General features: G+C 53.5%; 1 protein-coding gene across 4 annotated transcripts in view; it reads right to left on the bottom strand.

Annotated features, from left to right (window-relative positions):
• Positions 1-17,102, bottom strand: part of AFAP1 (actin filament associated protein 1) — a 139,738-nt gene that overhangs the window by 58,588 nt on the left and 64,048 nt on the right. For all 4 annotated transcript variants that reach the window (XM_064584235.1, XM_045881543.3, XM_064584236.1 and 1 more), the window contains one exon: positions 7,946-8,054. In XM_064584235.1, coding sequence (XP_064440305.1) covers positions 7,946-8,054 — 109 coding nt within the window. The remainder of the gene's footprint in view (positions 1-7,945; positions 8,055-17,102) is intronic.

Genomic DNA, 17,102 nt, shown 5'->3' with positions numbered 1-17,102 from the left:
TCTCACTGCTGGGGCTCTGCGCATGCTGCCCTCCCACACAGGCTTCCTGCTCATCCCACTCAACCTCCTGCCTTTGCCTGAATAAGTGCTCTTGCCCATCAGGGTTCAATTTATGGACACCGCCTCCATGACGCCCTCCTTGAATCACCAAAGCTGGTGGCTGTGGACTTGTGTGCCCCCTAATTCACCCCAGTGAGACTATATTTGGAGACGGGACTTCTAGGAGGTAACGATGGTTAAGTGGGGTTATATGAGTGGGGTGCTAATTCAATAGGACCGGTGTCTTTATGGGAAGAGGGAGAAAGAGATGTTGCTCTCTGTCCACCACGTGAGGACATGGGGAGAAGGTGGCTGTGTGTGAGCCAGGAAGAGGCCCTCGCCACAATCTGACCAGGCCAGCACCCAGCTCGTGGATGTCCAGCCTCCAGAACGGTAAGGAAGGGTCTGGTGTTTTGCCACCAGCCTAGCACTTTGCTACGGCAGCCTGCGCCAAGGCACAGGATGAAATGCCACTCGTCTCTGCTTCCACACCACCCAACACAGCCTGCCCCACTGTGCTGTCATGGCCGTGTGTCTGTGAGCCTCCTGCATCGGGCCGGAAGCCCCCCGAGGAAGGGGGACCATCCCAGCCCATAACAACGTACCCGGCGCGGGGCGAGAACAAGGAAGGCGGGCTGCTCGGCGAAGCTGGGTTCTACCTGCAAAGCGCTCTGGCTGATGGCTGGCACGGTCACGACGTTCCAGCAACACCAGGGGCTGCCCATGATTTTAATTTCATCCCTATTGGATGATACGCTCCTTGAGACGGGGTCTGACTCATCTCTGCCTCCTCCTCAACCCCCAGTCGCATCAGGAATACACTCACTTCTCAAGATAGGGTTGAGCGATGAAGACCTATGTGATGCATGACCGAGAAAGGGAAAGCACGGCTGAAGCCGCCAGCTACACAGTGGAGTAGAGACACAGCAACAGCTGACCTCACGCAGAACGGAATTCACCTTCCTCACTCCCCGGGAACTGGAGTATGATCCGTACTCGGTAGTCACGCCTACATTTCCATGACGCCAGGAAGAATCATTACCAAGAGGGGGCACGGAGGACTAGGGTTCAGGCTGAGTTTTCAATCATGACGAAGCAGTGTGGGACAGGTTTTCAGCAAGAGCCGAAGCGGACAGACAGCACTGCGAACGGGCAGAGCCCTGGGGCGTGGGCTGGTGGCCAGGAGGTCCCTGCAGAGCGCTGCCCAGGACGTGCCCAGAAGACCGTGTGGGGGGCCAACTCCAGGCCTGGGAAAGGCCTGGCCCGGACTGCCGTGGACAGTGCACGGGACGGAACCGTCCGTTCCTGCGTGTGCATTGATACACAGCCGACCACCCGCAGTCAGGCTTCCTCCTCGAGCCCACATCCCCCCACCCGCACACACCACCGCCACCCCGTTTTACGGGCTACTTAAAGTCAGTTCTAATTAGAGTCAGATAAAACGATCTGTTCAGTTCTCTGATGGCAGGAACCACACCTCTAGCGCTCAGCGCTCACTGGTGGCCAAGTGGATGTGACGCTGAGGGCAGAGACGGGGAACCTCTCAGCCGCTGGAGAAGCTCTCCCAGTCTGGGCTGGAGGGGCCGACACGTACCAGGGAGTGCGGTGTAGGCCGCGGGAGATGGGCTGCAGGGGCCAGCACACGTGGGACAGGGAACACTCCAGATAACACTTGATCTAGATCTTTCGTGAGTCATTGCCAACCAGACAGTAAAGTCTAGAGGCACACGATGAGCAAAAGCACTGAAAAACATCAAACATTTAGAGAACACAGTAGCATTTTCATTTTCCAGTAGCATTTTGGTGCTTGCCACAGATGCTAAGTTAGTGGTTACATCTGTGGGGAGGGGACTGTGACAAGGAAGCGGCCCGCGGGGGGCTTCCAGGGCAGACGTGTTCTATTCCTGACCAGATGGTGCTTACATAGATGCTCCACGTTATAAGTCAGTAAGTCTGCGTTCATATTTTGAGTACTTTTTGGTAAATACATTACGTTTCACAACAAAAGAGTTTTAAAAGTTTAGCGTGGCTAGAATGTAGCTCACGTGGTGGGAAGAGGCAGGCGGCCAGACTTCAAGAGCGCATGCCGCTCGGAGACCCACTGCAATCTAAGGTCTCAGAAGGGCGATGTGCAAATTCAGATTTTCATTTTAGGAAGGTTTTGAAGGACCATGAATCCCTCGGTGCTTAGCTTCTTTTCTAGAGCATCGAATCCAGTAAACATTTAGCTAACACATGCGCAAAAGCATTAATAAACAGTTGTAACTGGAAGAAATACCTTTGATTTCATTCATTCAGCACATATTTATTGAGGGCTTACTATGAGTTGGGCAATCTTTTTCACGCTTACACAGCTGGCCTGGAACACAGGTTTGAACTGCCCGGGTCCACTTAGAAGCAGATTTCTTTTCAATAAATACAGGACAGTATTTAACTGCGTTAATAACATTTTCGTTTCTCTAGTTTGTTTTACTGTAAGAATACGGTGCAGGATACACAGGACATATAAGGGATGTGTCAACAGACTGTGTCATCAGTAAGCTTCCAGTTGGCAGGAGGCGATTAGTAGCTAGGGTTTTGCAGAGTCCAAGTGACACATGGATTTCTGACTGTGCGGGGCGTCAGGGCCCCGACCCCATGGTGCTCCAGGGCCAGCCGTACTTCGATGCCAGGTGCCACCGATAAAGTTGTGAAAAGACCAGGCCTGCTTCACCTTCACAAAGGCCTTTGACACCCACGCTCTCGCAGGTCCTCTCAGCCAGAGACAAGCGTGCGTCAGTACGGTGGTCCCGCCTTATCCGCGGTTCCACTTTCTGCGGATTCAGTTACTTGCAGTCAACGGGTGTCCAGAAACAGGAGATCCTCCTGCTACGTAACATCAGGACATCAGCGGGACCCTGACGTTGCGTCGCACGCCCACGCCACTCAGCCCCGGCATCTGCTCAAGCGGGCCCTTTACCACGTTACGTCATGGCAGGAAGAAGGGTGAGTGTGGGACACAGTAAGACGTTTTGAGCGAGCGAGGCCACCAGTGCGTCCCTCGACTCTGCTACTTTTGTGACAGTGTATTGTTACACGTGTCCTACTGTGGCCCATATTCTCCTGTGCCTCACTTAGAAATTCTACTTCATCCCAAGGTGTGTGAATAGGGAGAAACACGGCACATAGGGGTTGGGCTCTGTGCACAGCTTCTGGTATCCACTGGAGGTCCTGGAACGTCTCCCGGAGGAGGAGGAGGAGGACGGCTGACAGAGCCCCTGGCATGTCCTAGCATCCCGTGTAGACGTCCACACTTCTTACAGAACAAGGAAGCAAAGCAAAGAGCCAGCAAGAGATCTGTGTGGATCTGTGTGTTTATGGGATGTTGCTGGTTTGGAAACGTTCTTCACACCAGACACTTTTCTGCGGGCAGTTCTGACGGAACTGAAGAACATTCCAATAAATGATGACTTTCAACTATAAAACATTACAATGTGTATTTTAGACACATACCCTTCCCCATGAAATCACAACTTGCATTTCAACCAACTGACCTTGAGGAGGGAGAGGATGAGGAGAGAGGGCAATCAGAAAACTGAAAATAACATGAAATGTAGGTCGGAACCCAAAGCCCCAACAAGATTTGTAGTGACGGTGTCGCCGACCCAGCCCGGCTGGAAGCGGCTACCCAGAATTCCCTGGCCGGTATGGCCGGGTGAGGTCAGCAGCGGGGAGCACTGCGGAGAGAGAGACTGGACAGCGGCAGTTGCCACGCCCGAAGGTCGCTGGGGGGCGCCGGGTGCTGCTGGGGCTCAGGCATGTGTCGTGGTGTGTCAGCCGCCCTGCCGCTAGGCCCCCTCCTTGGGCGGCGCAGATCCCTACAGGCACCTGCACCGCAGCCAAGAGCACCAGAATCTTCTGTGTTGCCGAGTGTGTGTGTGTGTGTGTGTGTGTGTGTGAGGGGGTCACGGACAGATGGGGTGCAGTTTGTCCTTGTGGATGCAGCTCCCTCGGCCTCTAACAGCTGCCATGACTACGTGAGGTCCAGCCCCTACAACAAACCTTCTGTTCCACATCACAGTGGCTCCGTGTCTCTGATCACACCCTGTTCTCGGTGGTATCGGAAGCCCATGGCAGCAGGCTCCTCGGGGGAAGCTCAGCACAGAGCTTCAGGATTTCAGAGCCCAGCTACATAAACCTCCGGAAACAATTATTTTACCCTGAGAAACTGCTTTTGGCTCTCTGACACCCAGCAGCATCTAAATGCTTGGTCGGGCACCTCAGCTGCCCAACGCGGGCTCTCGGTCACCTGGCCCACCGCAGAGCATCTAAGCAGTCTGCATCCGTCGGGCCCATACGCTGTAAGTAACAGGTGCGAGCTAGTGGTTCAAGTGCACGTGTCCCCGTGCCTGCTACATGGGCTCCTTCTCCCAGCACGGACTCCTCCGCATGGCCTGACGGTTTGGTTGGATGGTCAAGACTGGGGGGGGGAACTGGCAGCAAGCAGGGACTGCAGAAGGGACTGTGAACGGACCTCCCAGATGGGCTCAGAAAGTCAAGAGTAACACACCAGGTGAGCGCTTAGCAAAGCCTCAGCAGATTTTCACAATCAGGTACATAATGCGGCCCATTACACAGATGTCCGGCAGCCTCTTTCCCCAGACTTCCCGTCCAAATGGACTCCCGTACAAGGGGCTGGCGCAGGGATGGACCTCCAGTTGGCAGGATAGTCTGACTCCTGGCCCTTCTCAGTGTCCTGCCCGCACACGACATTGTCCCCTGGGGTGTCAGCCCACCACCTAGTAACTGCACCACCTCCGTCATGGGAGGGGCAGCAGGGCATTCACCTTCCCTGTCCCAATGCTCCTGCCAAAAGCACCATCCACAGTCTTGCAGAATGCCTTATTCACCAGCATGGGATCCCGCAGCATGGCTTCTGATCAGAGAACTCACGTTACAGCAAGTGAAGTCCACACTCTGGGTCGTGCTCATGAGAGTCACAGGTCTTGCCGTGTCCCCACCACCGGAAGCAGCTGACCCAACAGACCAGTGGAATGCCTTTTGAATATTCAGTTCCAGGACCAGCTTGATTGGCCACCCCTGGGAGACTGGGGTTGCTATCTTCCAGAATACCTTCTAGCAGAATCTGCTCTGCCCCAGTGGGGCTCTTTTCCCTAGATTGGGGCTCACAGGTCTGGGAACCCAGGGCTGAAAATGGTAGTGGCTCCTCTCACTGTTACCCCAGGGACCCACTGACAAAATTTCTGCCTCAGGCCCCCAAGTCTTAGTTTCTAAGGGCAGAATATTCCCTCCAAAGGACACGGTCATCGCTCTATTAACTCGGGAGCGGGGTCAACAGGCAAAGAGGGGGTTAACGGCAGTGGCTGCAGTGACCAGTCATGGCCACACCAGATGGGAGGAGGAGGTCCCTGGGGTGGCTCTCAGTACTCGCATGCCCCATGAGTGAACCATCCAGTGCAGCCAGACTTTTCAGGAAGGAAAGATGAGTCATCTCACTGGGTGATCGACCAAGGTGCTTGCCGAGGGAATGGGAGCATGAAGTTGTAAATACACGGTATAACCATTGGCTGGTTGTAGAAATGAGAACGGGACTCGTTACGCACCTTCCCTGTTATCTGCGTGTGTATAAACAAGTTCCCCTCCTCCCCTCTCCCATTCCCTACCACCCAGCCGCAGGGGGCCGTGGATCTCCACGTCGAAGCTACAGGCTCTCCAAGGGGAGAGTAGGGCTCCGCTGGAAGAGAATGGGTGTCACCCCAAAGTCGACAAAGGGACTCTGTATCCCCTGGGGCAGTTAGGGGGTTTTCCATGATACAGGCGAGAGTGGAATCACGTTAACCTGCGCTGTGATTCTGCTCTTGTCTTTACTTGGAAATTCAGTGCGGTTAAGAGGGGCGCACTCGGCCGCCAAATGGACACAGGAGAGACGGTGGCAGCTTTACCCCGGAGCAACTCGGCACGGCTGGAATTACATTTCCCCACGTTCCCTTCCATGGATGACTCTGGGTTAGGGCTGGCCACGGAGAGATCCGGAGCAATCTGGAAGGCGGGACGGAAGCAGCCGCCAGCACGTGCTGAAGGTTGGCGTAGGTACCAGGCACTCCTGCGGCTCACAACCGCCGTCGCCGGGTGGCCGGCCCTCTGCTGGGCCCGCAGCCCCTGCAGGTCCCCCCTGCACCGCCCCCCGGCATCTGAGGCCCGGCCAGGAGCGGGCAGCTCTGCCGAGGCTCTGCATCTCCCCGCGACGGCCAGCCCTGCTCCACAGCCTCCTCCACCAGTTTCCACGGCTGCATCAGGTCTTCTTATCATGGACCCTTCATTCCTCTGCTAGAACCACACCTGACACAGGGTTCGACAGAGCTGTCGCCGAGGCCCTGAGTAACCCATCTGGAAGTCAGCTCCCGGCATTGTGCCTCGGGAGGACGGCGAGGCCCTCACCGCCCACTGCTCACCCACAGACGCCTGACTGAGGGAGCCTTGGCGTGTTATCCCCGCTGACTCGCTGCCCCGAGCCTGCATCCTTCTGTTACCCTCTCCTCTGGACTTGGTTCAACAAAAGCTGCCCACCTGTTGGCAACTACAGGTGGCTTCTCTGAAGAACAGGACAGAACACATCACTGAGGTGAGGCTTCTCAGACTGAAAACGGCCTCTGGCCCCCAGTCAAAGGAAATTACTCTCAGTCTCCAGCTTTGCAAGTGTGTGGGTGGGAGTGGAAGGACGGTGGGAGCAGGCTGGAGCCGGACAGCCCCAGTGCTGGGAAATACCCTCGTGGACAAGCCGGTTTTCCCAGACTCGCTGCTGAGAAGGAAAGGAAGCCAGTGAGGTTCTGAATTACACCGAGCCGCTTCAGGTTTGGTGTTCTCTGATTAATCTCCTGACTTCTGGAAATGGTGGCCACTTAGAAATTGCCTGAGTGCATTTTCCATGGATGGTTCTTAAATAACAGAGAAACTAAAACACTTGACTTCGAGACCTCGAAACCCAGCACATCCTAACCCCTGTTACCAGAACCGTCCCTTTCCTTCTCCGAATGCGACTGCTCCGGAGGCTGAGCAAACAGGCCCCTGTCGTCGAGGGGCCCCTGTCCGGCTTACATGCAGAAAGCACTCGCAGGGAGGCCCTCTGGGGACACACCTGTCAGCTGCCGGGGAAGACAGAGGCAGAGACGGCGGGCGACAGGAGGACAGCCCTGGGAGCTGGCGTGCACTTCCGTCAGAAGACACATGATGGGCCACCGCGTGCCATGAATATTAATGTGCCCAAAGCCTCGTGACTAAAACGACCAATCCCCAACTTTCCGTTTTATCTTTTATGAGAAAAGCAAGAATCCCTTGTCCACAGGGACTCGGACACCCTCCCTCCACTGCATTTGGAGACACAGCTCCCCGCCTGACAGAGCATCGAGGGAGGAATGAAGCCGGTGATCCAAAACCAAACCGCAGAGGTGCTTGTGAGGGAAGACCAGAGCCGGGCCAGGACAACTCTAGCTCGGCAGGAAGGTTCTAGTAGAACCCATATGAAAGCAAGAAGAGACAGACGGGCTGGTTTTGTACCCTCCTTTAGCCTCCTTGGCACAGGAAAGCAGCCTTGGGGGGCCACACCCCAGGCAAGGGGCACCACAAACACATGCCACACAAGTCTCTGCCTTGTGACCAAAGGGGACACATTTCACTGAGACCCACGACCCACAGCAACAAGGTCGCACCTGGTGTGAATCAGAGAAAGACAACCATCTTGAGTTCCCAAAGGCACTGCGGGCTTTCGGAGCCCCTTCTCTGTTCACCCCTTCAGGGTCAGCACTGCCTGAGCGCCACACGTCCCCGGTGTCTGATGCCACCCTGATTCCCCTCCACACAGTCCAGCACTTCAGGAGGCCGGCGAGGACCAGGCAGACCTGACACTTACTTGATGTGATGTATTCTGGAGCTTTCCCAGGGCTCAGCGGCACGGCTTCCTCGTAGTAGCCTTCCGGGAGAGATGATGTCGGTAGCGGCGGTGGCCCACTGTCAGGTGGCTGAGGAGAAGAAGGAAGAAACGCCACAGAGCTCAGAGCCATGACTAGAAAATTCTGCAGTTTGAACTAGCAGGTGCTGACCAGCATTATCCATTTTCCTTTGTAAAGTCCACGGCAAAAGAGAGCCCTGACCCATGGAGAGGTTCTGAGTTCTGTTCCTGACTGATCTCCTCTGCTTCCTTGCCCACGTCCACCCCCAGCCCAGCCGTGGCTGCATGCCACTCAGTCCACACCAGCTCGCCGGTGGCCAGCAGCCGTGAGCGCCCCGGCATGGCCTGCTTCTGGGGCAGGGGCTAACTCACAGCCCTCTCTCGGGCCCTGCCCAGAGCTGAGATGGGGGTCTCCCTCCTCTGTCCCCCACCCTGCTGATCCTCCCGCATCCCCTGGACCCACACCCCTGCATGGGGGCTCTGGGGTACGGGAACCATCCAGATTCCCTGATGTTGCACCACGTAAGCAGCGGCTGGATAAAGGATCGTGGCTTGTCCGCGATCTCACCATACTCCCAACGTAGCCAGGGACACTTTTCAAAACTTACAAAGAAAATCCCCTCTGAGCTACTCTCTAAAAGAAACTTGTGCCAAGAAGGAATCTGCTTGTGGCAAAAACCAAACGCATCACAGTTTCCTGTCGGACTCTGGGACTGAGGCACTCGGGTTTGGAAGCCATGACTGAGAACACACAAGAGTCGGCAGGACTGTCCAAATGTGAAGCCCCCTCTCCTCTCACTAGTGCACGCTGACCTCTTGTCCCATGGACACCTAAGAGCCTGCTGCCCCTATCACTCTCTGGCCCTCATGCCAACAGCAGGGTTAGAAGGGAAGGGCAAGGAAAGCCAGCATTTGCCAAACACCTGTTACCTGCCTGGCATTCTACTAAGCACTTCTGCATTGGCCTCAGGTGGCGTCAGGCACCCCCCTCAGGAATCCTGCACGGTAGACATCACCTTACCTTATATGTCACAGACACAGAGTGTGAGGCTCGGGGTCTGCAACAGCCTCCTCGAAATTGGGGGCTAGTAAATGACAGAGCTGGCTTCTCCAGCACCAGGTCTGTCCACTAAAGCCCTCTTTCTGCTCATATTTGCCCCCTTCCTTTTGTAACTAGCTCACACAACCTATGTTCTATACACAAATTGGAAAGACGTCACTGAGAACGGAACAGAACAGCAACCCCAACCTGAAGATCTACCAAGTTCTGTTTCCAAGCAGAACACTGTTCCAAAGAAATCAGAAGGATTTATACCCACATAAACTCTCTAGGATGTGAAACAACTCAGCTCTGAATCCAAGAAGCCCTTTGTGAATGACTAACCACCCTCTGTGCATCCAACCCACTCCTTCCTCCCGCCAGATGAAGGGTCATTTACACAATTTTCCTCCATCTGCTGGAGCCCAGTTATCTCCCCTCCGCCCCCAGGCCTGTGCCCCGGGCTAAATAACCCCGGCCCCTCGCACGCCTTCCACCAGGCTGCCTTCCCGACTATCGTCCTTCTGTGGTCGAACTCTGGACGGTACCCAGCTCCTTCATATCCTCCCGAAGAGGCAGTGCTTAAAACGGAACCTGATACATGGTGCTCGGCCCCAGGCAAGGTCTGAACAGGAGGCCGTGCCCGGGTTAAAATCTCTGCTTGTTGCTTTTGGAAAAGAGCTGCTCGATTCACCGAGCGTCTTTATTCATGAAACAGAGAGTGCTTCCGCTTCCTCCTGGTATGTCGGAACAGTCCAATTATTCCTGTCCTGGGAAAGCATTACGAATCGCTGAATCAGACAGATGCTTGTGAACTAGCACAAACCCCCTTCCTAGGGCTACGGGAAAAGCCAAGGTGCACCGGGGGAGGCACCCATGCCCAGCGGATTGGCTCTGGGGCCCTGCTGGTGGCCGTGCGTTTGGGGCAGCTTTTCAACAGGTACGCCCTTAGATCCAGTAAGTCTACTTCTGGAAACACAAGCCGAGAGGGCAACTGGTCAGATGAGCAAAAACGTACACAGATGTTCAATAAAAGATGGTTTAGCAAAATCTAAAAACAATCTAAATCTTCACTGAGAGAAGAAGGTGTGCGGACTCCTTCACGTGCAGAGGCTGGAAAGGACAGTGCTTCCGCATTGTCGTCGTTTGCGGGAAAACCCTCCACCAGACACCGTTAAGTGAGGGAAAATGGGTACGCTAGGAGCCCTTGATATAACTGTGTGTGTTTAGGCTCAAAGACAGGAGGTCATCCAGCAAAACATTAACAAGAGGTTGCATATCCCTATGGCTTGGCTCTTCTGCATGATACTTGTCATTTCTAAAATTTTAAAAATTTATCATTTTTAAAATCAGAAAAAAATTAAACTATTTTTGCTTTGAAGTAATATCCCTCAAAAACGAATTCTTTTTTTTTAATAGATTTTAATTTTTATTTATTTGCCAGACAGAGAGACAGAGTGCATGTGCACAAGCAGGGAGCCTGATGCGGGGCTCGATCCCAGAACCCTGGGATCATGACATGAGCCAAAGGCAGACGCTTAACGACTGAGCCACCCAGGCATCTCTCAAAAAGGAATTTTTATAGAGGAGCACCTTCTCTCTTCAAAAGAGACCCACACTCCACTCCCAAATACCACTTACCCTTGAAATTCTGGGTTTTAGATATTTAAGCAGAGGAATTGCAGCTTGTTAAAGGCAAGTGGGGGGCAGGCTAAAAAAAGGTCCCCAAACTGTTAGTACCATTTCTTTCAGGGGAGAAACTTCTTTCAGAGCCTTTCCAATAGGTAAGAATTCACTGAAATCACCATTAACAGGAATTTTTAAAAGTACAAAGCAGGGAAGACAGATTTCCAAAAGGGATCATGGAAAACCAGAGAAAGCAGAGGACAGGCAGGAAGCAAGAGTATAGCATGAAGAGGTGAAGCTCGATTCCCCCCACACGCTCGCTCCATGCGGGGCCAGTGCCGTCCTGGGCGGAGTGACCTCCCCGTAACTCTGGGCCCCGATGTCCTAACTGGTGAAGAGGGCGCCTCTGATGTCCATCCCAGCTCTGAGATTCTCGTTCTGCTCTTCTTATCAAGTTGCTGCTCAGCAGGCCACAACGCCAACTTGACCAGTCTTGAGACCTTAGCGAGAGCTGATGTTGGGGCCTCGTTAAACGGTAATGACATGATCGCCATTGGCCAGGGCAGGTGCGGCAGTGTCCCTTCTCCCGATGACACTGCCCACCAGCGTGGCACCACTCCCGCTGGACTGGGCGACTCCCCCTCAACACCAGAAGACACCGAGCCTGCGCACGGAGCCTGACCGCTGTCCTGCTCTTGTCTCCCGTTTCCTGCACTGGCTCCCACAAAACACTCCAACCACCGCAGCCTCTGAGGAGACCGGAGAAGAAATGTGGGAAACCATCCTCCCCGAGGAAGGACTGCTGGTGGCCCAGCTGTGCCCTAGACATAAAAGACGGGAACGGCACAGCACCAGTCACTAGGCAAGGTCAAATGCACCGAACACTTCTGCAGATTCTGCCGTGAGTGGAAGTAACTCTGTAGTTTAGAGACTCTTATCTGCCCTAAGGGAAGCTTCTCCTCCCAGGGGTCCACGTGTCACTAGAGAAGCCCGCACCTACAACTGGGTAGGAACACAACCTACTGGTGTATTGCATTGGCCGTAACTGAATTCCCATCTTTTTGGGAAGAAAACCCCATTGGTATTTGCCTTTGCCAATTTAAGGAGAAGCCAGACAGAGACATATTTTCCCACTGATAATAATAACTGTTATGTTTATATAATTACATGGTAGAAACATGATTATCATTGTTATTACGACTATTTGAGCAACAGAACAACGATGCCTAACGTTTACTGTTTGCCTGCCGTGTGGCAGACACCGCTCTGGGATACTTTATGGAGATTTTTCTCCTGTTCAGAAATTAACACTGAGCTGTTGGCATTTTGACTGATTTTACAAAGGAGGGAACGGAGGCCCAGGAGGTGAGAGGCCCCAACACCGTCACACGTGTGCAGAGCTGACTGGTGGAGGAGCTGGAAGTCCGCCGGAGTGGCCTGGGCACTGAGCTGGAGGCCGGGGAACTGCACGCACCGCATTTCTGTGTCACGACTGTATCCCGCAGCACCTGCTGCTGCGCCTGCTGCTACATCTGCTGCGCTTGCTGCACCTGCTGTGTCTGCTGCTGTCCCTGCTGCTGCGCCTGCTGCGTCTGCTGCACCTGCTGTGCCTGCTGCTGCACCTGCTGCTGCACCTGCTGCGCCTGCTGCTGCACCTGCTGCACCTGCTGCTGCACCTGCTGCACCTGCTGTCCATGCTGCTGCGCCTGCCGCTGCACCTGCTGCACCTGCTGTGCCTGCTGCTGCACCTGCTGCGCCTGCTGCTGCACCTGCTGCACCTGCTGCACCTGCTGTCCATGCTGCTGTGCCTGCTGCTGCACCTGCTGCACCTGCTGTGCCTGCTGCTGCGCCTGCTGCACCTGCTACAGGAACCAACCAGCCCACTGAGCCCACTGGGTCCAACCTGAGTGCTTGCATGACAAACACCGTCATTCCCTCCTTCCCTTCAGGAAAGCGGGCATTCCTCCCGCCCTGTGCTCTTCACGGCTCCCACTCTGTCACCACGGGCATCTGTTCCTCTGCTGCTCCCCACGCCATTGCATCACGCAGCCTCTGCACCAGAATCACCAATGAACTAAGAGCCCTGATTCCAGCAGAGGAAAATATCAGCCCAGTATCAAATCACTTTCTGACCTGAATTCTGTCTATACGGTGGGCTTCCAGACTGTTGTTCTGGTTGCAGCGACTGACCTTCCATAACTGACACAAGTACTTTGGAAGCATGGCAGGGCACCCGGGCGGGAATCCAAACCTCCTACGGGGCGGGGCATCTTTAGGATGGTGGCCACACCGCTGAGCGAGGCCGAGGAGTGGGGAACAGAATTTTATAGGCTCAGCTGCAAAAGGGGCTCAATACTAACAGCACGAATTTTGAGTACTTTTCCTGGCAAAATAAAAGTTTTTATCCAAATCACCCCGCTCCCCTCCGCTCCCTACTGAACTTGCATTCCACATAGCACGTGAGTAAACAGCAGGCACCTAACCGTGCTGTGAAGCTCCCTCTGGCTTCATTCAGGCATGCAGAGTGGAAGCCCCGTGGGGCCGGGTCGTCTCCCCGCCTCCACCAGCAGGAAGCCATCCGCAGGGAAGGCCAACGGTCCAACGGGAGTGTAAACAGGATACGTATCTGGAGTGCAGCCACAGATTAAAAGTTTAAAAGATGCCGCAGGAATTACAAATGAGACTGAACTCCTCCGAAAGATAAGAGGGGAAAAAAAAGAACACATGATTCACATTCACTCAAAGGATCACATCTGATTTCACCAGGAAACAAACGGTTTTCTTGTTTTAAATCTTGGGCTTTCGTCTCAACTCCGTGACTGGAAAAATACTTAATTTTGTCATTTAGTCTCGAAGAGCCTCATAATCTCATCTGTCCGACAGAATGTGGTTGCCGTGAAAGTGCTTTAGGAGGTCTCAGGGCAGGCAGCAGGCGACGGGGGGCCCACATGCTCACAGTTCCAGAGACAGAGGCAGGAAGCAGAGTGGGGGCGGGTGGAGGAGGGGTAGTGCTCATGGGGATGGAGTTTCAGCTGGGAAGATGGAAAAGTTCTGGAAATGAAGGGTGGGGGTGGCTGCCCGATACTCTGAAGCACTTACTGCCACCCAACTGGACACCTGGCAGTGGTTAAGATGGTAAAGCTTATGTTATGACTATCTTACCACAATTAAAAAAAACCCCTTCATTATTATCTGCTGACATAATAAGTGATCACATTTATATAAACTCTGGCCCTAAAATATCAAAGAGCTTAGTTGCTCTCCCACGCCCCATCTGAACACCATATAAATGCCCTGCTGTTAAATGATCAAATAAAAATATTTCTAAATGCCTCAATTGGGTAGCAGAGACCCAGAAGGAGTCCACCTTGCTCTCTCCTCCCAACCGTAAAGATCCGAGAGAGCCCTGGCCTGGGCTCGGCGCTGCTCTGAGAAGAGGGGGAGGTAGGAGGTACGACAGGGGCTGTGGCTCCGGCCCCCTGGGAAACCGCCGCCTGAGCATGGGCACCAGCTGCAGCAACGTCCACACGGACGGGATCCGTTCCCTAGGGAGGGGGCCGCTACTCACACACGCTCTACACCTGTGCTCCACACGGAGTACAGCAGTGGGACAGCTGCGCACGCTCCGCGTGAAACAAAACAAACCTCTTCCCAGACAGGCTTTGACTAAACACACGCATATCTGGGCCTATTCCAGTCTCCCGTTGGAAAGCGCGGGAGCTCACCCAGACGGTCAAACATGTCGTGTCCCACGCTTGCCATTTCCAGGAGTCGGGAGAAGTTCTGCACCCACACACAGCACATAACCCCACACTCCTGCGAGCATCTGAAAAGGCTGGCCACGCTGAAGGGCCACCGGGTCTCATGGGACACCCTCGGCTGTCACCACGTTCACTCCCAGGCCCGGACAGGGAAGAAACACTCCAACGTGCCCTCCGTGCATGGAGGCATCGTCAACGTTACAAGACTGACGTTTGCACATGCTCCCCACCCTTGACAAGCTGTCAGCGTTTTCCACTGCACAGCTCGAGGAACACAAAGCAGCATAGAAACAAACCATCTCCAACAGGTGAACATTTAGTTGAATTAAAAGAATGTGAAAATGAGGCCCTGTTGTTAGGTCAGTGGGTGTAAAGTCTCCGTTACCAAGATGAACAGATCTTAGAGATCCCCCGGGGAGGAGGGATGGCAGGAGATGGTTAGTGGTAGTTGCATGAAGCCTCATTGGCAGACCCTGCCCGAATCCCATTCCCCAGCACAGAGCCGTGGCGTGCCCAGCTCCAGGCCGCCCGCATCTTCCTTCGTGTGCCCTCCCCGCCCGGTCATGCCATCTCTGGCCCAGTGCATGCGAATTCTCCTGAAAGTCAACCTGCCGACAGCAAAGGACTGACCGGCCACAGCCAATTCACCAGCAGCAGAGTGAATCTACCCAATGACCGCCTTACTTGCTGAATAATGAATTCACTGAAAACTATCAGAAAACTACAGTAGAACCATCATAACCAGTCTCTGCTTCCCTGACTTGCTAAAGTGACAGATGTTCTTCGTTCCCTCTGCAAAAGCCCTGACGGATGTCCGTAAAATGCTAAACATTCATGGTCAACGACAGGCTCCCCTCCAGAGTGCCCTGTACAAAGAGTCCCCTCAGCTGAGCTGCACATTTACCAAGAGTCAGCCTTGTTCTGTAAATGCCTGTACTTATTATTATAGTTATTTACGTTAACTTGATTAGCTATTACATAAATAAACCGGTGAAATAATGAGTGCAAAAGGAGAGGTGATAACACTCTCTGAGATGATTCTCTTTATAAAGCTTCAGTCAAGGGGCGCCTGGCTGGCTCAGTCAGTAAAGCGTGTGACTCTTCATCTCAGGGTTGTGAGTTCAAGCTCCATGTTAAGTATAGAAATTACACAAAAATAGGGGCACCTGGGTGGCTCAGTCATTGGGCGTCTGCCTTCGGCTCAGGTCATGATCCCGGGGTCCTGGGATCGAGCCCCGCGTCCTGGGATCGAGCCCCTCATCGGGCTCCCTGCTCCACGGGAGGCCTGCTTCTCCCTCTCCTACTCCCCCTGCTTGTGTTCCCTCTCTCGCTGTCTCTCTCTCTCTGTCAAATAAATAGATAGAATCTTTGGAAAAAAAAAAAAAAGAAATTACACAAAAATAAAATATTTTTTAAACAAAGAAAAGAGGGGCGCCTGGGTGGCTCGGTTGGTTAAGCATCTGCCTTCGGCTCAGGTCATGATCCTGGCATCCCGGGATTGAGTCCCATGTCTGGCTCCCTGCTCAGCGGGGAGTCTGCTCCTCCTTCTCCCTCTGCCTCTCCCCCTGCTCATGCTCTCTCTTGTGCATGCATGTGCTCTCTCTCTCTCAAATGAATAAATAAAATCTTAAAAAAAGAAAAGAAAAGAAAAGAAAGCTTTGTTCAAGACAAACCACGAAGGAAGAAAAGAAAATCCAATCAGGGTGGGCACGTCAACTAGGAACGAACAGCACAGCACTCAAAGCTTCAGAGGCTGCAAACTCAGGCGGGCTCACGAGTGTCTACGTTTCACTTCACTTTAAGGAAACAACAACCGGAAATCGCTGACTGCCACAGGTGCATGCAGAAAAGCAGCAGAATACAGTGCGGAGACCCGTACTCAAGGAACGTAGCCCCTGGCCCCACATCGGAACCCCAGGAGTTTAGAGGACAGGAAAGCTCTCTAGATATTCATGTATTAGGCACCAGTCAGGAGAAATTACCTATTGGTCAGACTCCTACCCAAACATTATTTGTTTAAACTTAAAATATTTAAGTATTTAAATACTTAAATATTTAAAACCAACATTTTTGCCAACCAACTACCATCAGTAGGAGGGCTTCTCACGTTCCTTAAACCAGGACACTCTGCCATGTTGCAGCCAAAGGCAGGGACAGAGCATGAGCCGGGCACAGCGAGAGACGAGGACAGGAGAGAGAGAAGGGAACACAAACAAGTGAAGGAACAGCAAACTGTATCTGAGGAAAAATCAGTGGAAATGGATTAACTATTCAGTGGTCAAAAATGGTAGAAAGTGTTGGCTATTTGATGAGTACGCTTCATCTGAGATTGGCACTGAAAGTGACAGTCCCTGCACCTGGCCCAGACCGTATGGGACGTGCGTCTCAGTCCAGACCAGGTACATGGCACTTGACAAGGCACCGGAGGGTCCATGAAGTTCACAGAAGCCCCCCCACTCTGCTGGCTACCCCCAGATGTCTGCAGCCTGGAAACCCCTTTCCCAACGTTCACTACGGGATGCAGCACGCTGAGACGGTGGGAGGGCCATGGGCTCAGGCAAGCTGAGGAGGGAAAGCACGGGTGAGTCAGAAGATAAAACCCAGAAATGAATGAACTGCTGTCCGCTCACCCCGTTCTTTCTCTTTCAGACAGACAATGTTTGTGAGGGTTAATGTTGTGCATCAACACTTC

The sequence above is a fragment of the Mirounga angustirostris genome, unplaced genomic scaffold, assembly GCF_029215605.1.
Source record: "Mirounga angustirostris isolate CCGP_5_RB_7025 unplaced genomic scaffold, mMirAng1.0.hap1 SCAF_2, whole genome shotgun sequence".
NCBI classification, from domain to species: Eukaryota; Metazoa; Chordata; class Mammalia; order Carnivora; family Phocidae; genus Mirounga; species Mirounga angustirostris.
This window is presented reverse-complemented; position numbering and strand designations above follow the sequence as displayed.